The sequence below is a fragment of the Falco punctatus genome (assembly GCF_963210335.1).
Source record: "Falco punctatus genome assembly, chromosome: 2".
Classification (NCBI taxonomy): Eukaryota; Metazoa; Chordata; class Aves; order Falconiformes; family Falconidae; genus Falco; species Falco punctatus.
The window spans coordinates 114,287,689-114,311,851 of NC_137581.1; the positions used below are offsets into that span (position 1 = coordinate 114,287,689).

A 24,163-nucleotide genomic window follows, 5' to 3' on the forward strand; every position below is an offset into this window, starting at 1 on the left:
AAACCCAATCTCATTACCAGAGAAACTTATTTTAAAATAAAAATGTCAAAACTACCTTTCTGATTCAGCCCTCAGAAAGAAACCCTGCTGTCCCCCTCCTTCAGCCTTTCCTTTTGGCTCTTCCCTACCACTGAAAAAAATCGAGTCACTGCCTCTGATACGACTTGTAATTTCTTCAGCGACAGTGTGCAAGCACGGGTCCTCGCCAGTTTCTTTTACTCCACAAGGTTTTCAGCCCCAGAAGAAAATCCAGTTTGGACTGACCCATTGAAGTTAATGACTCTTGGAAAATGCCAAGACCAAGTTTTTAATGAATGCCATTCTATACCTGCCTTGTGTTTCTTTTTATGGATGTACCTCACAAAGCTCAGGGGTAACATGTAACATTAAGGTTAAGAATGTAAGCAGGCAAGCTCTTATTTTTACTCTGCCAAATCTGTCACGAATCAGTGAAGTTTTGCCACTCTGCCTGTTTAACCGATTGCTTGTTCTGATGTGGAAGTTTTGAGTCTAAAGCTAATCTTACTCATTGGTCCCTCTTATTATTTTCTCTGCCCTCTTTTAGCAAGTTAGGCACGAAGGCCGGCTCCCTTTCCCTCCCGAGTTGGTCAAATTGGATGTGGAAGAGGATAAAGCATTTGAGAAAGCCACCCCAGGTGCATCGCACTCCCAGAATGCGGGGCACGTTCCTGGTTCCTGCGGGTTTGGCAGGGCATCGCTTCCTTGGAACTGAACTGCACTTTTCCAAAGGAAAACCTGAGCAGCACTCACGGTCCCTCCTTCACGGACAACTGCAGGGTGTTCCGCTCTCCCTGCCCGCAATCCCTTTTTATTCACAGGCCGTTCACTCTGCTCTGAGCTTGGGGGTACCTGTTGTGCAGAGGCAGCCACCACAGGTATTTTCAGACAGCCGCTGGCAGCTCTTGTCGAAATGGCCCTTCGGCCCAGCGGTTCTGTCTGAAGGTGTTGTCACCTAGTTGCCTTTTACTACCAGGATTAACCGTTGGTGCTCCTCCCCGCCGGTGTGGCGGCTGAAGAGCGAACGCAGGCCGAACGAGGCACGGCTGGCAACACCGGCTGTCCCCCGGAGCGACTCCCCCTGGCCGCCTCGCCGCCGTTAACCCGCGCCGGCCTTCGCTCCGCCATCACCCCCCGGCCCAGTGGGCACGGTGGGGAGGGCGGGCCGCCCCGCGTGTGCCCCCCACGCCCCCCTGCGCCGCTCGCCACCCCCGGCCGCAGCCCGCCCCGCTCCCGCCGGCAGCCGCACTGCGCAGGCGCCCGCGCGCCCTCCCCTCAGCGGCGCGGAGGGGGGGGGCAGGGGCAGGGGCAGGGGGGGGGCGCAGCCGAGGGGCTGCTGCGCGCGGCGCGGCCGTGGCGCGTTAACGAGCCCCCGGCCGGTGGTGAAAGGCGGGCGGCCGCGCGCCTGCGCACTGCGGCGCCAAATCTGCCCGCGGGAGGGGGGGGAGCGAGCGAGTCCGCCAAATCGGCGCATGCGCCGGCACCCGCTCGCCGGGGAGGGCGGGGGGAGGGGGGGGGGGAGGCGAGCGAGGGGAGTTTGCGCAGGCGCAGAGCGAGGCGGCGGCGCCGTGGGCCGGCGGCTGCGCAGTGGGCCGGCGGGGGGAGGGGGCGCGCGGCGGGGGGAGGGGAGGAGGAGGGGAGGAGGGAGGGGGGCCGGCAGCGAGGGAGGGTTTATCGGGCGGCCGATTTTGGTTAAAATATTCAAAATGGCGGACGGAGGAGCAGCGAGTCAAGATGAGAGTTCGGCGGCGGCGGTGGCGGCAGCGGCAGGTAATCATTACTGCATTTTACATATTCATATTCATACTCGCACACGCGGCCCCCCCGCCGCCCGCCCGCCTCGCTTAGCATAATTTATTAGTACTCAGGATTATTATAATTAACGGCACAGGAGGGAGCGGGGGGGGGGGGGGGCGAGAAGGAAAGCAGCCTCCCCGTGCGGGGAGACACACACACACACACACACACACACACACGCTCCCTCCCTCGCCCGCCCGCTCCCTCACACGGAGCCGCACTCGCACCCGCCCGCCCGCCGGGGCACCGGCGCCGGGGCAGGCAGCGGGGCGATGGGGGGCGGCGGCGCGGGCGGCGGCGGCGCAACGGCGAGGCGGTGGGGTCGGGGTGGGGAGCTGGCGGGGGGGGGGGGGGGAAGCTGGGAAGGTGGGGGAGGGGGGGCATCCCCGCACCCAAAAGCGGTCGGAGGTGGCTGGTCGCCACCCGGCCGGTCACCCCCCCCGGCCCGCGCGCCCACAATAAAAGCCGCTTTACATATTCATGGAGGGGGGGGAGGCGGATTCTGGTGGAGCGGGGGGGTATGGCCCGGCGGGCTGGGGGAGGCGGGCGGCCCCCCCCCCGAGTGGGGCAGGGTCCCCCGGCGGCGGCAGGACGGAGGGGGCCGGGGTGCCGGCCCCTCGGTGGGGCCGGGTGAGGGAGAAAGACGCGGTTTCTCATCCCTCCTCTTATTGCTCCCCCGCCCTCCCCCGCATCCCCCCCGGCTAGGGTTATTTCCCCAGAGCCTGGGGCCTGCAGGCATGGGGTGGGTGGGTGCGGGTGGCCTCGGGGAGAGGGTGGGTGGAGAGCGGGGCTTGGCTTTTTATTTAAAGCCCCCCCCCCCCCCCTTGCCCCGTAGCGGGTAGTTTCAGTGGGGTGACTTGGGGGGTGCGCGGGCGGAGTTTCTCCGTGCCCCTCTCCGACGGGGGAGGCCGCGTGTTTGCACCCCCGAAGGCTGGATTTGCCCCGGCGCTGTTTGCCCTCCTGCCCCCGCAGCCCCGGGGGGAGCGGGGTGCTGCGGCCCCGGGGCTGGGCCCCTGGGTGCCGATCCCGGCCCCTTGCCCTGGGTGCCGGGCCAGGGGCGACGGCGGTGCCGGCAGCCCCGGTGGGCTGGCGCTGGGGGTGCGGGTCCCGTCCCTTTCCCTCGCTCTCCCTCTCTCTCCTTCTCCTTCTCATTTGAATAATGTCTAATTCGGGGAGGTTTATATTATTGAAATGGCCGCCTGGCTTTCCCCGCCTCTCATGTTTAGTAATTCAGACCTTTAATAACAGCCACTCAGAGCCCAACGCCGTGTTTATATTTTACATTCGCCCCATGTGCTTTTGTGGTTCAATATGATTCTTCTTTCTCGCTCTCTCGCTTTTTTTAAATTTTCTTGGCAACCCACAGGGCCCCGAGATCAAACCCAGGCTGTGTGAGGAGAGGAGGGGGGAGAGCTAGGCCCTGGCTCCTCTGGCAGGCGCCTAGGCCTCACTCTCTGCTGCTTGATTTATTTACTAATAACCAAAATGACCCCCCCCATCTCCACTCCACCCCTGCCAGCAAAAACAAAACCCTCCTGGGGCTTGAGCAGCATCAGATCTGCTCGTAGATTCTCAAACACTCATGTCTTTTAAATAAGGAGCTTATTTTTAATTTATAGCAACTCAAGACTGTAAAGCTGTTCCTTTCATATCTGCTTTTCAGAGGCTTGGGCATTTTTGGTCCCTTTGTCCTTGATCCTTTTCCTTAAAGGAGAGTTGCTTCTAATTTACGTTTTCTGGCACTGAGAGAGCTATAGAAGACACACTGAAAATCTGAACAGTTTTCCTTCTCTCTCTGAACACAAACAAAATTGAATACATTGAAGATAATCTTATTCACTTTTTTTTTTTTTTTTTTCTTAATGTGGATGCAGTTTAACAGTGCAGTGTGTCAGATGCTTTTGTCGCTGCTTGTATCTTTGACTGTTCTGGGTTTGGTTGGGTTTGGTTGTTGCCCCCCCCCCCCCCTCCTTTTCATTTAGATGTGGCTTTCAAGACAAGATACTACTAGGCAGTACAGGGCCTAGAAAGGAAGATAAGTTTTCCATGCTTGTGTCATAAGAATGCTAAGTGAAAATTGAAATTAATCCTCTTAAATTGTCTGGAGTAATTCAGTTTTAAAACGCATATTAGTCTACTTAGAAAACAAATGGACTACTTTATTAGAAAGAGGCAGTAATTTAAAAAAGAAAAAAGAAGATATTTATGCAGGGATGTGTTTCAGGTAAAACTGCACAGGTTTTCATTACTGACCATTGTTTTTACCCCGTGGAGACGGGACTTAACAGCAGGGTACTTCAAAGCAGCACTGCCAGATTAGCATGCAAACATCTTTGAAACAGGACTGGCAAGAGACTTCACATACAGATGCAGGCAGCATATTTTGTACTTTGGTTCTAAATTTAATTTGTCACAAAATACTGTGCTGGAGCTAATGAAAAGCATTTGATTTAAAAAACAACGACTCAGATTATTTATCCTTTTTCTTCACCCTTGGTGACGACAGGCCTTGAATACTAGAAGAAAAAAATCTGTAGAAGCTGTAATGAGACTGTTCAGGTGACTGACTGTTTCGCAGACCAACAGCACAAGGCTGGCTGGACAAAAAGCAGTAATATGATTTCATGCCTTAAATAGCATATGTTTTTGCACTCGCTTCACAAGATGTGGTCAAGCTGATGATGTCATTGGCCAGAGGACAAGGTGCAGTTAATTTGATTTATTGACCTGGGGTGAGGTGTAGCACTGAAACCTTCTCATAGGGAAACCATTTATCTGAGGACAATTTCCTTTATAGCAGCAATTTAACCACTGCTGAGACTGTAGATATTTTATCCAGCATGATAAAAATGTACATTGCATCTTGCAAACAAAATTTCTTTGTCCCTGATATTTTAGTAATTTTTATAAAACGGAATACTGGACAGTGGCCTTGTGCAGTCCTGTGGTGAGCTGGGGTTTATAGCTCTGAATATGTGTCAAATTTACATGCTGGGATACAGATGTATTTCTGTGTGCTTGTGTTGTAGCTTAAAACTTTACAGGAATGTGATGCAGACAGAAATGTGTCTTAACTGAAGCCCATAGACAACATGTTAGTGGAAAGCCCCTTTTCCCAAACCCTGGCATCATCTTCATTTGTTGGAAGGTGTCGAGACGAGTGTGTAGGTATTACTCCTCAGTCCTGAGTAAGGACGTCCATGTTAGTTTAGCGCTGGTGGGTGTCAGATTTTACGCTGCTGTTTAGACCTTCTCAATCAGTGGTGGGTGGGAAAGTAAAAGAAACATATTTTTTTTCTTCCCAGGTAGTAGCAGTGGTGAGAGTGAGGGTTGTGCTACCATTGCAGTACTTCCTAATTCTTACCAGGGGAGTATCTTCTCCCATTTTGGCTGTCCTTTCAGCTTTTATTTTATTAGGGACAGGACGAAGAAGGCTTGTCCTCCCCATGAAATAGTTCCACTACCTGATTACCTCTGCTCAGTTATCAAGGTGGCTCTGCTTTTTTTTCTTTTCTTTTTTTTCTTTTTCAAAACTGACCAAAACTGACCAGTCTGGTTGGAAACCGGTTCCAGCTGGTTGGAAAGCAGGCTAAGCTGTGCCAGTAGCCATGCTGCTGCATGTGGAGCAGAATTGGTAAGGTGTATGATCAGTATGATGATTTCACAACTAAAGGACCTAGAGTTTACTCTTCGCTTCCTAGAAGGAAAGGGGAAGAATCTGAGCTTCCCACCCTGTCACTTTAAGAGGAAAAAATCTCAGGTCTGCTGTCACTAACAATTTCTCAAAGATTACCCTGCAGTAATAATTCAAGCAATAAGTGTTAATACTGATGCCCTGATGCTGAATGTGGATAGCTTCTGAATGCTTGTCTTGGCAAGTAATGGTGATGATGTCTGTAGTTGCCTCACTTGATGGAATCAGTGAGGTAGCCTTCGATTCAGTCTGTACTGTTGAACTGAGGAAGCACTAACATATTCTGTGTTACGAGTCTCTTAAGTAGTACGAAGAAGTGTTGTGCCTATTTCTGCTTGATCGTAGCAGTGTGTTGCCTGGAAAAATGAGAATTTGAACATCGTTGTCACTTAAATAGTCTTTGTCAAATTTCAAGCAGTAAATTCCACTTTTAGAGTAGCAGATTGTTGCCTTTTTCTTTTGTGTTCAGGTGTGTGAGGATGTAGAGAATTTTCGGGTAAATGTTTTGTCCATGATGTACGGAATGTTTTTTGTTATTTTGATCTGTCATCTAGCTTCTTTCTGCTAGGTAATGATAATCTCCTCCATAGACGTGTTGATTTTCTCTCCTGATTCTATTTGCAGTAGTTCTTGTAGCATGCAATAAGTTTTCATTTGCTTTCCTCAAATTTTGGGTCCCATGGGAGTTCAAGACATCAGAACATTACAGCGTTTTTAATGTGCAAATCTAGTCAGGTAATTTCTTACCTTTTTTCCCTAGCGTTATTTTCTATTCCCCTCAAACTGTTGTTGCCCATAGGACAATAATCTTGATACTGCTATTTTATACAGCTGACAATTAGGCAGCCTCTGCTGCTTTTACTTACAACTTTATTATTTTTGTCTTGAAAGAATCAGTGACAGTCCAGGCAGATGACTGTCTTTTTATGACGCATGTGTTTTCAGGCTCTGTGATAAAGCTGTTGTCAGAAGAAGGTGTTGAAGAAAATTAAGTATGACTTGAGTGTTCCAAATGTGATATGCTTGGTTTGGGTGCTTAAGCTAGTATGTGAATGAAAGACTGTCTCATTTTGCTGCATGGATTATAATGCTGGCTGTTTACTACTGCAGAGACTTGCTTCTGTGTTAATGAATTTTCCCACCCCTTTTCCTAGTGTGCTGCGTTGTTGTGCAGGGCAAGTTAAGCCTGGGATTTGTTGGCCTGAGTGCAGGAGAGAAATTTAAGGAGAGGTACTGGTCTTGGTTAGTGTGTATTAAGCAAGTGATTGTATTTCACTTGAAACTGACAGTTGCTAATCTGAGGAAAAAATCATATACATAGATGTGTTTTCTTTCTACAGTTATTTGCATTAAATTTCTTGAATTGTGTCAATAGGCTCTCATGTTGCTTTGTGCACACTTACTTTTCTCTGCAGAAAAAGAAATAATTACTTAAGATCTTCAGTATTATTCCTTTCCCTAGTTTTCTATTTCACAACTAGCTAGGAAATATCCACGTTTGTTAACATAACTGCATTATAAATTACGAGCTCTATAGCACATTATGAAGTCTTTGCTAAAGGAGCTTTTTGTAGACTGCTACTGGCTAATTGAATTCGTTTAGGGTTAATAAACAGTATAGTGATGAAGTGTTGGTTTGGTATATGGAGGATTTACTGGGTTCCAATCCTGAGTGTGTCACCAGTTTTGCTTGCTCTGCTGTTCAGGGCTAAATCTGTGTAGTGGGAATTAGAACACATTTGCACAGGGGTGTTGCTGGGGGAATAATTAGCTAATGTTTTATAGTATTTCTGAAGGTAAGAGTAATGTGATTCTTCTGCTGTTACATGTAATCATCCAAGCTTGTGCCCAGGTTAAACTTTGCGTAGGATGTTTCAGTGCTGGTACGGTTTCGTGTACTCTCATCAGCGATGAAGGCCTCCTGTTGTAAAGGCACAGATTACTGTCAGTTCTAACTACAGTGTGATGTAGATCTGCTGTAGGGTATGCAGTTCAATGACAGTTTAAATCAGCCCGAGCCTGTCCTCATCTCCCTGTGTGTTCTGCCCCCTTCTCTGTGCTGGTGCAGATGCTTGCCTGATTCCTTTGCTGAGCTAGTTCAGGGAATTAAATTGGCAGAAAACAAGCCTTGCCAAAAATACTGAATAGCTTTTTTGTGGGTTTTAGCTCTCTGAACTGGTTTACAATGAGATTAGACGAATAGCGGTACCAATCAAGGAAGGGAGCAAGAAGCACACGTGTGCCCAAGTAGTCTTGTAATTTCATTCTGTCTGATGGCTTTCCTGTTAGCATAAATGGGGAGTCATGCTCTCATCCTACCGCTTACTTGGCACCCGTCCTAGCACTTCACTCATTTCCAGGATGATCTAGCTTAACTTGCTAACCTGGTGGAAAATTAGCCCCGCATAAATTTAGATCTTTGGTTTGTGAGTTGAAGTTGGCTCGGCAAAGGCAAGAGAGAGGGTAGAACCATGGTAGTGAAAGTGGAGGAAGGGGAAAGAAGGAAGAGAAAAGAAGCTTCCTCTTTTCAAAAGGAGCAGCAAGCATTCTGGTTGGTTTAGTTGTATTGTATAGCTTTACTTTTAGATTGATGTGGACCAGTGTGAAATCACAGTTGATTGAGTTGAACTCAAGTTGATCTAAAATGGTACTGGCCCAAGGGAAGTAATGGGAATGTATAGCCATGGGCACTATGCTGGATTTCTGTTCAGCAGCAGGCTGTACATAGATTACTGAAGGCAGTGATGAAACTGCACATAAGGAAAGGAGTAGCTTAGAAACCAATAAATGCTGAAAACTTGGTATAGTTTGTTCTGCGTAGGTATGATTGCATGAATGGTAGCCATGACAGAAACTCTTAAATAAAAATTGTGGATTAGACTTTTAAGTGGCTCCCATTATATTTTAACGCTGCTTACAGTGAGGTACCTGTCTTACAAGGACATATATGTAGAGGTACTTGGGAAAATACAGGTGCTGTTATTTTTGCTAAATTTTGGACTGATATCCCTGTGAAGCAGCCTTTAAAAAAAACCCAACAAAACCAAATACAAACAACCACAAAATACCCCACCCCTCGAGTAATTGCTTCAGCTGTTTGATGTGATCACTCTGAGAAAGATTTATCTTTTCTATAGATTGTGATCCTGTGACAAGGAACCTTTTGCTCTTCATTCCTTTTTTTTTTCCTTCTCAGAAATCAGATTTGGCTGTATAGATGTGAAGTAGTATATGTAATGTGTTTTGACGCTGTATGACAGAGCATGAAGTTTTGGAAAAGCAATATATGAACAGTTACTGAAATAGTAAATACAGTTGAAGGCTTAAATAAGTGTAGAAAAACCTGTTGAATCAGGCTGGAGATGTAGCTTGCTTCTCCCCCCCCCCCTTTGTTTCGCCATCCTTTTTGCAGTGAGCTCCTTTGCTGTTTGTTCTTTTTGTCCTTTCGATGATTCAGTTTTATTTGAAAAGTACCATGTGACTTAGTAATTTGTGCCTGACCATACCAGTGTGAAGTTGTAGCTTTATGCTACTTGGATATAGCTGAGGGGGAGGAGTATACAGTGAATGCAGGTAGAAGTGACTCAGATGTTTGATGAATCACTCCATTTCTATGTTATTAGTTAATACAGACTGTTGAATGAGAAATTAAATTCATGTTTCCTCCAGGAGTCCTATTGCAAAGATTCCTTTCTAATTATTTGTAATTTTTTCTTACCTGCTGGTCTTTGGTATGTTATCACTTTTATATGAATTTCCAAGCGTAAGTTTAAATAGATAACTGGAATTTGCTTATTTCTAAGGCTGCAGAGATACAGATGTGCAGGGGAATGCTACCTCCCGTCCTTATCAGCTCCTCCGGGAGTGTTTCCCACCCCATCCTCCAATGCACGTACACACACCTGTGTGCACACATCTTTGGAAAAAGTACCAGAAAGCCTAGGCTGGGGACAGTGTCTTCTAGCTCTGATTGTCGTAGTAGAAGACATTACTGCTTCTGACTGTTGGAGTTTCTCGTTCCCCTGCCTCTATTGGTGGGTCTGCCCATTCGGGTACTGTGTGATCCATTTCAGTTAAAATTAGCTCTGTTAGTGAAGACTGATCTAAGCTGCCTAAAGTAGCCCAGATAATTCTGTTTGAAATCTGTGAGTGAGGGATCATCTGAGTTGCTTTGTCATCATACCTGAGGGTATAGTTCATGTTACATTTAATCCAATTTAAGGGTGGGCTGCTGCCAAAAAGAAATGGGGACATAAGCAGGAAGAGTATTGGGCCGTCACTTGCTGGACTGTTGTCTGTTTTGACAGAGCCTGTGTAAAACTGTCCCAGCTTCTGGCCGAAATGGGTTGGGATTGTTTGGAGAAACTGGAGGTAGGCGGGCAAAAGGAGCAGTAACTTTCCGTTTGTAATGTTTGAATGAGGGTGTCTGTTCTCAGTGTTAGAAAGACGTGGTCCTCCTCAGTTTTATTGAACTTCCCGGTGGTACTTTTCTGTTTGTATTGAATTTATGTTGATCTGAACTACACAATGTAAATTGTTATGAGTATTTCCAGTATCTCAAGTGAAGCATGTGATTTACAAGTCATTTCTCTTAAACGGTCTTTATCAGAAGATTATCTTGCTGTTCCATTTCAGGCAGAATATAGTTGTTTTAGATAGCTTGTGGCAACAAAGCTCGTGAAACTTGGGAACATAGGAGTATCTCTTAGAACAGTTGAGAGCTTACATTTCTGCGTATTTATTAGTCCGAGGCCTAGTAGCTTCTGACTTCAAATCATTCACACTGTCTCTCACACAGCAAGTTGTTTGAATCGCATCATTGCTAACCTTTATCCAACTATCATTTTACTGCCAGCGTAGCTTCTCTTTGGTTAGGATGGGTGTGCCAAAGTAGGGAAGAAGCCATCAGCTGCCAGGCTGCGTGTCGAATTTGGCAACCACTGCCCTAGAAAAACGTGTTGAAGTAGCAGCAGTTATAGGGAAGACTTTTAGTGAAAGCTTTCAAATGAGGATGCATCGGGTGGAAAAGTGTAAACTGGAAAACTGATCAATTTCCAAAGTTGATTTTACTCAATTTTGCAAAAAAATAGATCTTCTGATGTTGCAGGCATTTTTCATGTTTTAAACTAACCTTTGCTGTTTACCTTTTTTCTTTTTTCAGTGTGTGTAAGGTTGTACAAAGGAGGTCTAAACGGTCTGTTGCACGTTGTTCTTCACCTCTGGCTTAGGCAAGCGCTGAGCTGCAAATTCTTGGCATTTGGGAATGCAATCAGAGGAATTATCCCTATGCTTGCCCTGTTTTTACAGTCTTTCCTACGTGTCTGCTCTTGGAGGAGGGTCAGGTAAATGTTGGGTTGGAGCCAACATGGTGATTTTTAGTATTCCCTTTCAAACAAAGGGAAAACACCTTCCTGCTTATTTCTCAGTCCATCTTAAGCTTTGTACGTGGTTCTTCTCCTTTCCTGAAGTGATCAGGAACATTGTAAAGGAGTTCAGGAAGGATGAAGTTCTTTGTCTGTTCTGCACATTTCCAGCTCTGGGAAACAACTGGGGAGGTTGCTCCAAGGGCTTTTGACTAATTTCTAGGTCCATACCAGGGAACTGAAGAACTGGAAGCTCCTTTTGCTCTCTTACTTTGTAAAGATAAGGGGAGGATAAGAGTGTGGGTGTTAAAAATTCAGTCTCTGTTACTACTTCATGGAGAAGATCCACAACTAAGTGGATTCTCAATTCCTTCCGACTCACTGAGGGTCTTGAGCATGTTTGAGAATTATCCTACAGATAGGGACTGCAGAAATCTGTATAAATTTTGAACTAATGTTATTTCAAGACTATTCCTTTTGTCATTATAGTGGGAGAATGGCTTTGTAAAGAATATCTCCTCTCAGTTCTGAGAGATAAAAATGCTGTGTTTTATCGTGATATGATGTAATTTGGTTTGGAACCTAGTTGCAACATGGTTGTACCTTATATGGTTCGGTTCAGTGGTGCAGAAAGAACTTGTTCCAAATATACTAAGGACTGACTAAGGCCTAGAGCCCTAAAGCTTCCTAAGAATGCGCTTCAGCCATGCCTGTGTTGAGAAAAACTGCTTCAATAATATAATTCTCAATGTACTTAAAATTCAAAATGGATCCAGGCATGTCTTGTAACACATTTTAATGATAGCTATAGTAAATGTAACTTTATAAACTAAAAGCTAAATTTAAAGGATATAGCTTTGTAGTTAAGTGCTTATACACTTAAGTTTTCTGTAGTTGTGGATGATGAGTTCTGCAACAGTGGAAAGGATTTGCTATAATGGAAGTTTGAATAAATAGAATAAACGTTAGGCATCTTAAATCCCCTAGCCTTTTGCAACTTGATTTGCTGGGGGAGAGAGGAGGGACAGGTAGTGTGTCTTTGTGTTGTGGTGTCTCTAGTCAGGTTTGCATGTGTTATGGGCATCTCTAATGATCCTAAAAGAAAATTGTCAGTTGTTGCTTCTGTTATAATATTGATAAATGAATAATGCAAGAAAAAATACCATGTACAAAGGTGGGTCACCACTTATCCCCAATCTAGTGTTAATGTAAGTGAAAGTTAGACTTGACAGAAGAACTGTTGGGGAAAACCTAATTGAACAAACTCATTTTAAATGTATATAAAAAGCTCTCTAAAGTCTTGACGCAATCCGTAATTTTCTGTGTGCACTTGTAGAAGATGCATTAGTTGCTTAAGGGATTAGTTAATCTGTCAGTCTTTCAAAAAGCAAAATTAACTGCAGGCACAGTGGTACTTCTTTCATTACTTATTAAGTAGTGATTTCTTATTGTGTGGGTTAGAGCGAGAAATGCTGTGTTTACTAATGAGGAAGGGAATGTCCTTGTCATTTGTTGTGTATTTACATCTCGGGTAGGTCTGTGAATTGTTGTGATACAGACACTTGGACTAGATGACCTTTGAAGATCCCTTCCAACCCAAACCATTCTGAGAGTTGCAGAGAAACTGATAACTCTGCGTTTCTGGTGTAAGTTGCTTGAGGTTTATCACCCTGCTTCTTTCAGTTTTCTGAGTTTGTGGCAGTGTTATTAACAGGTGTACTGGGATATATGCTTGTATACACAAGTTGTTGTGACCAAAGGCAGCATCTGTTCCAAAGGTTTTAAAAACATGTGGAAGGTGTTAATTTCTGCACTTTTCAGTGGCAAGGAGTAGATTGACACACTCAACAATTTCCTTATAACATGTTGTCAACTACAGTAGTTTCCCAAGTAAACTTCCTCTTGTGGAAGGTTAGTTAGACTGGGAATTTTCATGGTGTCATCGTTAAAGTAGTTGCCATCATTCCTGGTTGTGTGAAGTAATACTGGGAGAACACTGAAGACAGAAACATACAGAGTACAGCTGTCTTGCTAATCATCTGTACCTGAAACTCCACATTTTATTGTTTGTTTGTGTTCTCTAATATTCATTTGTTTAGACAGTCTTTATAAAGAAAGTGGGGACTGGAGAGGCAGGTTACTTCAGTGCTTCTGTCCTTTGGTTTTGATGTGACTGGTGTACTTGATAGTAATAGAGGAAGTGTCCAGCAAAGGCCTGAAACCAACATAGAAATGTAGTGCCGTTGTTTAATTGGTAACTAGGACAGTTTTGATGTCTTAGAAGCTTAAAAAAACCTGTCAAAGCATCCTGTAACTCTTTAGACACATTGACTAGTTGCATATGGTCGTGTGGAAGTGTTCTTTGGTCCAGCAATAAGCTATGGATTGCTCTTAAGAACCACTGAGGTAGCAAATAAATATACTTTATACTTTACAGCATTTTAAAATATTTACTATGTTTTAAAATTTGTTGTGAAACAATTTCTTCGGTGCTAATCAACTCTAAGGGTGAACTGTGAAACACTGGTATTACTCACCTACAACTCTAACTATTCAGCAAGTTAATATGAAGAAGTTAATTTTCAGGTGCATTTTCCTTCATGTGCCTGTGTGATACTGGGTGATTTATTTCAACAAATATTTGAGATTGCAACATGAAATGTGGCATTTGTACGTTTAGTACTTAACTGTTAGTCTCAAACCGAATTGTGATCCGATAAATTGTCAACTGGTTAGGGTTTTTTTTTGGAAAAGATTTGATTTCCGAAGCTTTTATATTTGTGAATGGTGAGGAGCTGGGAGTAGCAGATATTCCTCATGTGAAAGAGGACTGTTTAGCGGAAAAGGGATGTTTTATTTAGAAGAAAGCTAATCTCGGGCTGTTCTCAGAGCCCTGCGGATTTGAAGCATTGCATCTACTGAGTGCATAAAACCCACACGACTGCTGTCTGAAGTCCCTGCTGGGGCAGTCCTTAAACAAAAAAAGAGTTATAGGTTCTGAATGTGGCGTGTGTTCTTGATCAGTTAGTTCTGCTGCTGTGTGACAGTTCCAGTTTGACTATCTGGCTTATTGAAATAAGAACTGGAAATGTTTTTCTTTGGAGTTTTTGCCCTCTGTTCCATGTCTGAACAGAGGTTTGTTGTAAATGACTGCAGTCATATGCATAGGAGGCGAAAGTACAAAGAGAAGAATTACACTGTACTGGGAAAATTGAGTAACACTGTGGAAGAAAAACACCTTTTTTTTTTTTTTTTTTTTTTTCCAATTAGACTCTTTTTATCACGTGTGCCTCTTTATGTGTGCTGGAGTGTTTAAAAAGTCTCACACCAGGTGAACAAAATAAGAGGTATTGAAAAGGCAATCTACTTACAGGACTATCTTATTTCCTGTGTTGTTGACTAGATTTGTGTTTGAATAAGAACATTTCTTTTGTGGCAGCACAGGTGCTCCTTGATTCTGCAGTGAAGGCAGTATTCTGTGCTGGATACTAGCTAGTTGCCATGGCAACAATTATGATGTCATGAATTCAGTACAGTGACTTCACTGCAGTGTATTTTATCTTTATTTTCAGTTTTCTTCAAATCTTACTGGCAAACAAAAAAACGTTTATGCGTGATACTGTGCCTTGGTTATTACGTGATAATGATGACCAATATGATCCAGATCTCTCTCTCAAAGTGAATCTAATCTCTTCTTACCTTTAAATTCACCCCCAAAGTCTGGAAAACTGAGACCTTGCTTTTTATTTATGTATCTGGATCTCTTTCAGCTATACTAGCCCCAAAAGTTTGCCGATACGAATGAAGAGGAAAATACTTTCTTTTTTTTTCATCACTGTGATGTGATTCTTTTCAGCTGAGAGAAATGTATGTACTTTTAAAACTGAAGATGTGAGAGTAGCAGTGTCCTGTTATGTTTCTTCTCCCAGAATAATTTGTTCAATTGTGGCTTGCCTTTCTCAGTGCTGTTCTTTTCCAAAGAAGGTGAAATGTTTTCTTAGTCTCTTTTCAAGGGTTTGTTGACCCACAAATTGTACCAGGAAACTTCCTGCCCATCAGCCTTCGGAAATGGTCAGCTGTTTTCTGCTCTGTGAGCACTTCCATTTATTGCTGGGTTGTACACCTCAATTTCACAGGTAGCAGAGCAGACTGTTCAGCGCGTACTCTTACTCCCTTGTCTTCTGATAGTCAAAGAGAAGTATTTAGCATTTTCCCTGTATTTTTAAAGTAATATGACTTCCAGATTTAGCCCCAGTAAAAATGCTAATAAAAACATTGAGTTTTTAACTAGCCTGCATTACTTTGGTTGACATAACTGTGTGTCTGTTTAGAGCTGGCTTATTGGCTTAACTCAAAGGTTGCCTGAGACTTCTGAGCCATCTGACTTTCAAGTTATCCGTGAATAGCATAAAGTGTGTTAAAGTGGTATGCCAGGTATTTTTTGTAAAGCTTTTTTTGGCCTCCGCAAATAAAAGGCTCTTCACCTTTGGCTTACTTTGACAAAGACAGTTTCTATGTATAGATAGGGCCTAAGCATGTTGTTGTAAGTGTGCTGAAAGCCTTTCTAATAACAGGAAAAATGTAGGATGAGCTGATTTCTTCCTGTGCAGCCTTCATTTAAATTAAATTGTATTGAGCATATAGCCATTTAGGTGAGGTTAGAATTAAATGATCTCTTCACATCTTTCGTCCTCTGAAGAAAGATGGAGACTTGAAAAGCACCCACTAGCAAATGGGAGGGTGTCATGGGCAGCATGTAAGGAAGATGAAAAACGTAACAGGAAAATCAAAGTTGCAGTTGTTTTTCTGCAGAAAGAAAAAAAAATACCCCGTGTAGCCTGTCATTTATGATAAGCCTATCACAGAAGTTGAATCTTGGTGTGCTGCAGCTGGAGTTAAGAATATGTGATTGAGATGTTTTTGTTAACAAACCACGGACAGGGAGCAAACTGCAAAATATGTTGCAGGTACTGTTGTTCCACTTACATAAGTGCAGAGGTCCTGTGCTTGAAGATTTGCTGGTTTGTTGTTAACAGCTGTGCTTAGTAGCTTTTTTCTTTAATCGGCATAAGTTTGCTAGTGATGAGGTAGCTAGCATTAAATTTTCTAAATGCTTCTTTCAAAACTGCAGACATTTTTATTTTGCTATAATGCCTGTGCAGGTGGAGGGTTTTATTAATTTAAGAGTACTGGTATGATGTGATTGCAAAGCTTTTGGTCTTTAGACTAGGTTTGTGATCCTCAGAGTAGTCTTTTCTAATTTATCTCTTGGAGGTTGTTTTTTTTTTCCTATTCAATTCTAAACATTAAAGTTTTTCTAAGCATGCAGTTTTTCAAGATGCAATTGGACAAAGTGCTAGAGAATCTCATCTAGGCTCCCTTTCCCACAAAAGGTTGGACCTGGTGATCTTTTGAGGCTCCTTCCAATCTGGGGTTGTCAAGGATTCTAGGATTGAGCTGTTGAAAGGAATGGCAGCTTTCTTAATGGCAAACTGATGTAACTGTGGATGAAAAATTGCTAACTCAAAACTTGAACTTTTTAGTCATGTGGAGATTAGATCATGCAGTTCCCAGCAGCGTTTGGATGAATGAATGTTGCATTCAGAAAGGGTAGTATGACAGCTAATACCAGACTGAATATACATGGAATTTAAAGCTCTGGACTGCAGGTGTCTTGGCAATAAATGTAGATTCTTCTGAAGAAGTGAAAGGGGAGTGCAGAAGTTTTTTTGGAGGGCTTAAGAAAAGTGATCACCTCTACAAAACTTCAATGTGTCAAAACGAAAGGAACCATAAAATGGGAAAAGCAAAAATATTTTGCTGTGTAAATCCCTTGTTCTCTTTTACAAATGCATGGGCCTATGGCCTATCTGCGGTATGTAGATCAGAAAGGAACCTGCTGTGCTGTCTTCAAACTTAAATGCTCAAGAGAATGGGATGATCACATCTGGAGGAGTGACAACAAGAAAACAGTACTGCCCCCCCAACCATTTTCTTCTAGAATTATTAAATGAAATGACCTAAACTTTCAGTGTTTTCTTTAATTCCATTCCAAATTCTTCTACGAGAACCAGTTATGTTCTTGCCACTAGGACTTGGAAAATAAACAAGCTAATTGGAATTGCCTCAGTTAGTGCAATTGCTTTTACTTAAGAATACAGTATTAAAATCAAGGTAGTACCTTAGTGCCTAGTTCACGTTACAGGCTTCTACGTGTTTTGTCTATACAGAGAGAGCAGAACCTATGTTATAAGTCATGACCAATACTGGTAGTGGATGGAAGACTGACAGTATTGGTGGAAATATGGCAAAGTAATTATCTTGCATTTCAAGATACAGTTGGCAGATAGTGGCTTGTGTTCGTTCAAGGGCTAGGACTAACAGTGGTGCTTCGGTACTTTTTTGGTTGCAGCTTTGAAGATTATTTTTTTTTTTCCTCCAGGTCAGCAGCTTCAACAGGATTTCAGTGACTAGACTTAAAATGCTTGGATGGATCCTTTAGCAGTGCCTGCTTCGCAGCCCAGAACCTAATTGGATTCAGAATCTGAGTGTGTATGAGAGAGGAGTTAACAGAAGAAAGTGGTGGCTTGAAGGGCTGCTTGCTACTGTAGAAGGGTTAGGAGTCTGGAAATGCCAGGGAGGTGTTTTGGGGACAGTACCTGGTAAAAAGCTGAGCTTCTAAACTTGGTCCTGCTCAGGGGTCTATTCTGACCTATTAACCTATCAATGGGTTCATCTGTCGTCATTCTGAATATCACGTGACCTAACCCACTTGTCCTTTGCTGCTTCCAGTCCGCTGCAGAAGGCTATGGACAGCATCACAGGTAGAGACACACCTTTTTAGATGTGTCCTGTCCTCTAATAAAAATTCTCTCTTTAGAGGACAGAGTTTTATTGGCTTAATAAATTGCTATGTCTCTTGCAAAGACCTGTATAGAAAATTCTATATATCAGTTTTCAAAGCAGGAAGGGATTGAAATTTAGTCAGGAGAATCTTCATCAGTACAGGGGGAATGGCCTTAACAAGCATGTGTTAAAATCATTATAGGGGAGCTTTGGAGAAAACATACCGCATTAATTGTGAACCATGTAAAAACCTCTGTGACACATCTGTAAATGGGTGTTTCCCCCCTGCACACCTAGGTCCACGACTGGGAGTGCTGTGGGATGCCAGGGTGACCGACTGGGAGTGCTGTGGGATGCCAAGGTGACATGGTTACCTTGGCCTCAGCAGGCTGCCGGGCTCCCTTTTTCTGCAGCTCCGATTCAGATTACCCCAGCAGCCCTTGTGCTTTGCTATGATCAAACGATACAGTCCTCATGGAAAAATGTGCTACTCAAAGCTCTGTGTGGCTCCTGTAGCCAACTTGATCTATACAATAGGAAATAGGAAAGCCTTCTTTATCTGATTAAACAGCCGACTTTGGCATGAAATCTCCTTTTTAATATCAACTTGCTGGAAGTGCTATGACAATAAAAATGCCATTCGCCCCCCCCCCCCCCCGCCCTTGTTGGGAAAGTAAAAAAATCGACACTTCCTCTATTCATGTGCATATACTGCCAGAGCGCTCTGACATTCTTTGAGTTTAATAATCAGATGTGATACCCTGACTGTACTTAAGGACATAACTTTTCAACTCACTATTAACTGCCAGCATCCATGCTGCATGAGGGTTTCTTCATGGTGACCTAAACTGTTGTTTCTTCTTGCTTGCTACATTGGTGTTAAATGAATTGATAATAAAATGAATCGTGTTTCAACAGCAGTCGTTAAATTACAGACAGTGAAATCATCAGTTTGGGAAATTACTGTGCTTGCTTTAGTAGTGAAACATTACCTTGCACACGGAGATCTAGAAATACAGTATATTTTCTTTAAAAAATGGGATTTCTTTTTCAGCAGTTGCTTGATAAAGAACTTTCCTGTCCTTCTTTTGGCACTGAGTTGTGATATTACTGAAACAGAGACATACTGTTAGTGGCTGGAGTACTGTGTTACCATGCATATTATTTTGTCCCAGAGCACTGTAGATGGTACTGTACTTAAGGCACAAACATAAAGAAACACTGTCCCAATATCCCACTTGAATAGAAGGGTGAAGGTTTGTGATGTCAGTTTCAGAATTTTCAAGGCTGTTATGGGAATGGTGTTAGGATAAGCACATTTTTGAGTCCTGAATTTCTCTTTAAAAGCAGATGTGAATTTTGAGAAATAACTTTTCCATTAACACATACAAATTATATTTAAAAAGTAAAATAGATGGTTAACAAGAACAGGTTTGATAAAGTTGTCTGTATAAATAAAAAAAAAAACCCCAAAGCAGGTTAACTGGGTCTTCTTTCTTCAAAGAGCTCTAGGAATTTATTCCTAACTAATTTGAACCTGTGGTGACTTAACTCCTGAGGCTCCCTCTGCAGTCACTGTAGGTGATGACTCAGGTGGTCTTTTGTTTGTGACTTTTGTTCCAAATAGTAGGCATTAAGTATATTAAGATTACCGTGCGTAGTAAGCACATCTTAACTTTCAAAGATTTTGTGTTTTGGGGGCTTAGGAAAGGAGATGATGCTTTTATACCCTTTTATTTTTGATGCCTTGCTTAAAATTCTTCCCTTGCTTACCAAACACACATGTTTACTTCTGCTGCAGTGCTATGATGGAGGAAAGATTCTGGGGAGAGGAAGCACAAAGGCAGGGCAATAAACCATCAGAAAGTGTTTGGAGGAAGATACAGCAGGAGAAAACAGGTTTGTAGGAAAAGAGTACTCTGCATACTCTTTATAAAATTATGCATCATGTGGGTGAACTTAACATCTGTGTCTCTGGTGTAGTAGAGTTACTTGCCTGCTTGTAATTGCAGAGTTTTGTTGGAGTAAATGCTTCTTCAGAGAAAAGTCACAAACTGTGAAGAAGAAATCTTGGGGTCAGTGGACTTACTCTTTTGTCATTCAGTTATCAATTAATGCATGTAATCAAAAAAGAGCAGTTGGAGTAAGTGCAGGTTCAAGTAATGCAGCCTCAAGATTTTAGGCAGAGATTGATGTTTCATCTGGCTCCCCAAATTTGTGGTGTTTGCATATGCTTCTGCCTCTCAGTATTGAGTAGAAAAAACCAATGATGTTTACAGTAAACACTCTTTCATATGTAGACAGCAACAATTCGTTATAGAATGAGGATAATAAACATATAAAGTTGATATCTGGTCAGACTGAAGAGAAGTATCCTTGAAATGCTCTCTTTAAAGCAGTTGTCCACAGCCCTTATGGCAGAGATAACAGCATTTATTAAGTTTTGAGAGGATCACAAGGTTCCATATGTGATTTCTAGGGATGATTTCAGTTCTGAGAGCATGTAGAGCATTGTGCATGTGACAGATCTCTTTTGAGATAAAGGAACTCCTTTTACCATCATGCTTTACTAAATGCACATACGTTGTAATAGTTCTTTGATCCAGAATGAAATTAAAAATCTGGACACTATATAACTCAACTGGTTGAGCTCAGTTGGTGGGTTTGTATTTTAATTTGTTCAGTGTCTACAACAGGGGGAAGACATACAGATTTGTTAGGAAGAACATGGAATGTTACAGATATTTTCTGTTCCAGAACCTGTGCTTGAGAAGCTGTATTGGATTTATTTCCTTTTTAGGTTTAAAAAAGATACCCTGAACACTTGACTGTTTAAATACTAGTATGATGTGCTGCTGCAGAGGCATTTTCCTTTCATATTGCTTTCATTCAATAAGATGTGCATTTTTTCTGTATAAATGAACTCATATTCAGTAGTGCAATTGATGAATTCTCCTCCTCTTTTCTTCCTGCTGTAACACTGGCAAGCAGTTCAGTTCATCCAGGTGTCAGTGCTTTTAGTTGTGTGATCAGAATTTTCTAATGAGGGGAGGAAACGGTAAGAACTGGTTTGAAATCACTTTTCAAGTTCCAAAAAGAAAAAAGAAAGCAAAGCCATCTTAAAATTAACAGCTGGAGTATTTTATTCTTTCTGGCCTTTCAGAAGGGAAAGAATAGAGTTGGATTTTTTTTTTTTTGGCTTGTATGAGTGAAACCTTACACAGTTTTCCTCTCATTTTTCTCTTATGTTCACCCCTCATCTTTATCATAAAATATCATAAAAATGTCATTCCTCTTCTGATGACTTTCCTCTGAGGTTTGTTTGTAGTCTGTGATGCAAACTTAGTTTGGTCAACACAATTTCTGATTATTTTCAGGTGTCCCCCCCCATCTCACTTTATTTTTGATTAATTAATTTTAATGATCTTTCTAGAAAGATTATTTTTTCTTTTTTTTTTTCTTTTTTTTTTTCCCACCCTGAAGCCCAAGTAAAATGAAAACAAAAATAAAGCCATGCCAAGTGTTTGCAGGGTGCTTAGGACGGAGTAGTGCCTGCACAAGGGCATTCCAGCCCACCCGGTGAATAAAAAGCTGGAGTGAGAGATGTATTGCTAGGCTTCAATTACTGTTTTCTTTTGCCAGTGGAGGGGGTGGGAGGTGGGTTTGGTCACATTTAAATAATGATTTGAGTATTTTGTGGGCTCCTTTTTTTCTGTGAAAATGTTCCTACCAGGAGTGTCAGTAAAATTCCACCCCCTCTTCTCATTTGTCTCATGGGTTTGAGGAAAGTCCTTAACCATCCAGGCTTGCAGGTTGATAGATGAAAAATTTTGCATCTGAAGTGATTGGCTCCTGACTTTGTGTATTGGTCGTAAGAGCATCAGCTCTTCCACCTGTGATCTTGGAAGAGAGTGACTAGATCAGAATACTTGGATAAAATTCTTAGCCTGAAATACCTTGTTTTGTCTAAAAAGTACCGGGAGAGCTTGCCTCCAGCTACAGAATGCTTTGTATTCCATTTGGAGTGACTGGATTGTGTTGGCTTTAATGGGGTCCACTTGGGCAACACTGGGATATAGTGCTTCTGCTAGGCAACTCTGATTTTTATGTAGTGAGTCATTGGGTGGTTAAGGCAGATGGTGGCCTTTGTGTATATAGTTTCTTTTCCTAAAAATAGTATTTTTGATGACTTTGAGCAGCAGTATTGATGTGTGTTATACTTATAACTGAGGAAAAAGTGTTTTGAAATGGGAATTGGGACAGGAAGCTGCATAATACCTGGTGTCGCTTCTAGACACACAAAAGCTCTCCAGACACAGGCTGGTCAGGTAAGGATAGATGGTACTGTTACAGAGACTTAAGCATGGGAAAGAACTGTGCTAGCCAGACTGCTTCCAGGGAGCAGAAACAAATGTTTGGCATACAAACTCTTATGACTGTTTGACTTGAAAAGGTAGTCCAAGTTTACAGTAATAAAAGCCTATTTTGTATTTATAGTGTTCTAGCAAGGAAGCTTTTTGCCCTTAGAATGTCTCTGTAGGAATAGAGAGTCTGTAAATGCATTACAAGTTGGGATTTTAAACTGGCAGCACAGTGCAAAGCCACGTTTGAGTGCCAGAACTTAACATTTGCAGTAGAAACAGATTTCTGTATGCCTTTGCTGCAAAATAGGGCATGCTGGTATTTAAAACAGTAATTTCAAAATGCCCCTTCCCTGGGTTTTCAGATGATGGCAGTTAGATCACCTTTCAATTGAGCAGTAGTTGAAAGGTACTCTTTACCTTTCTGAAGTCTCGAATGTGAAACTAATACAGCAAGAATGCACTCTGCTTGTTAGAGGAGTTTTATCAGTATGACATGCTTTAATTCAAGGTAAAACTGAATGGACAAATATTGAGAAATGGCATTGCACTTCCTAACTTTCTTGACGAGAACCCTACTGTTCCGTCTCAAGGCTACCATAATCAATAATCCTCGTGTGCAAAGGAGAAGAAATGAGTACTCCTTCTGGACTCTTCTTCGATTTGATGGAGTGTCAGCTGTTCTGTGGAAAGACTGCTTGCCCTTATCCAACAAATATCTTTAGTGTGCTGTTTAACAGCAACTGAGGGGAAATTATATCACAAGGTAAAGAATTGTCCTTTTATGAAGTAGCCATAGTTCCGGTTGCTTTGTTTCATTTCAGAATGGGGAATGCCATTATAAAACTTGGACAGCTTTGGCTTCCGTCAGCACTATGAAACAAACACATCTAATCCAGTAACAATATTAAGTACACAGTTGCTCTTCACCTGAAAGGAGGATGTGTTTTTAGCTGTAGTATCTCAAATTAATGATACTGCAACAGTAACAGAGTGTCTAGAAATGCTATTGTAATTAATTCACAGTTTAAAACTTACTTTTGCATGTAGGTCTTGGGGAACAGCATGTTCGATCATCAGGATTCTGGTGAAACTTGAAGGTTTGTATGAATGAAAGAATAAAAGCTGGAACTGGGATGAATAGGGATGGTTAAAGATTCCTTTGTAGCACTGTACAGCAGCCCTACGCCATGAAAAGAGGCTGGATGTTATCTTTTCCAAACCAGAAGTTTGGTGTGCTTGTGGAAATTTGCTGAAAGCAGAAAAATTCAGTCTTTCAAAGGGGCATAATAAAGCCAAGGTCTTAGCATTGTCTTTCTGCTTTCCAAGTCGGATGCTTCCAGGTCTTTGAGCTTTGATCTTGGAGCCAGCAACAGAGAGGCACTGTCTATTGCAGGAGCATTGCAATTCTTGGCATCTAGCCACCATCACCAAATTTTAATTTTATTGTTGGTTGGGGATTCTTTTGTCTCAACTGCAATTCCTTGAGGGGGTAGTTTCCTAAATATTAGCAGATTTTTGCCCTTTTCAGTTGAACAAAATTCTGCCCTGAGGTGCTGCTGTTTCTTCCCTACATTAAGGCTGCATGCATTTAGGTTGCGCATATTCAGCTAAAGGTATTTCATAGACTTTACTCTTCCTACATCAAGGAAAGGTTGCATGCGTTTACTTTGCACATATTCAGCTAAAGGTATTCATATACATAACATGCTCACTGTTTAAGGTTTTGGATATTGTGAGATAAGAAATAAGAAAACCAGTTCAGTGGGATAAATACCATGTTGTTAACTGAGGAGCAAAGAAATAAGATACAGAATGTGTATTAAAAGAAGTGGTTTGCCCTGTTGTTTTGGCAACAAACTTGTGTTTTGACAGAGCAAGGGAAACTTTGAGATGCTAGGTTCCACAGCAAAGGAAAACATGAAATGAAATTTAAAAAAATCGTTAAAACTAAGGGTTTATTACAAAGTCAAATAATAGTATGCTGCTTTTAAATATGTTAATGAGTAAATTCAGAGAACTGAGGTTAGGACTTCAGAGGTTTTTCACTGGTTTATACTGCCTCCAAATGGCATTTTAAGCAT

The 24,163-nt window shown here is 42.4% G+C and overlaps 1 protein-coding gene across 13 annotated transcripts in view; it reads left to right on the forward strand.

Moving 5' to 3' along the window:
* The first annotated feature begins 1,643 nt into the window (after positions 1-1,643).
* Positions 1,644-24,163, forward strand: part of POU2F1 (POU class 2 homeobox 1) — a 122,413-nt gene continuing 99,893 nt past the window's right edge. For 4 of the 13 annotated variants that reach the window (XR_013925897.1, XR_013925898.1, XR_013925899.1 and 1 more), the window contains exon 1: positions 1,645-1,788. Coding sequence is in view for 8 of the 13 variants with exons in the window: in XM_080374539.1 (XP_080230665.1) it covers positions 1,725-1,788 (64 nt within the window). In the remaining 5 variants the exon portion in view is untranslated. Of the gene's footprint in view, positions 1,789-12,407; positions 12,519-19,519; positions 19,618-24,163 lie in introns of those variants that run through there. The other 9 variants (XM_080374545.1, XM_080374546.1, XM_080374547.1 and 6 more) reach the window with 6 other exon arrangements.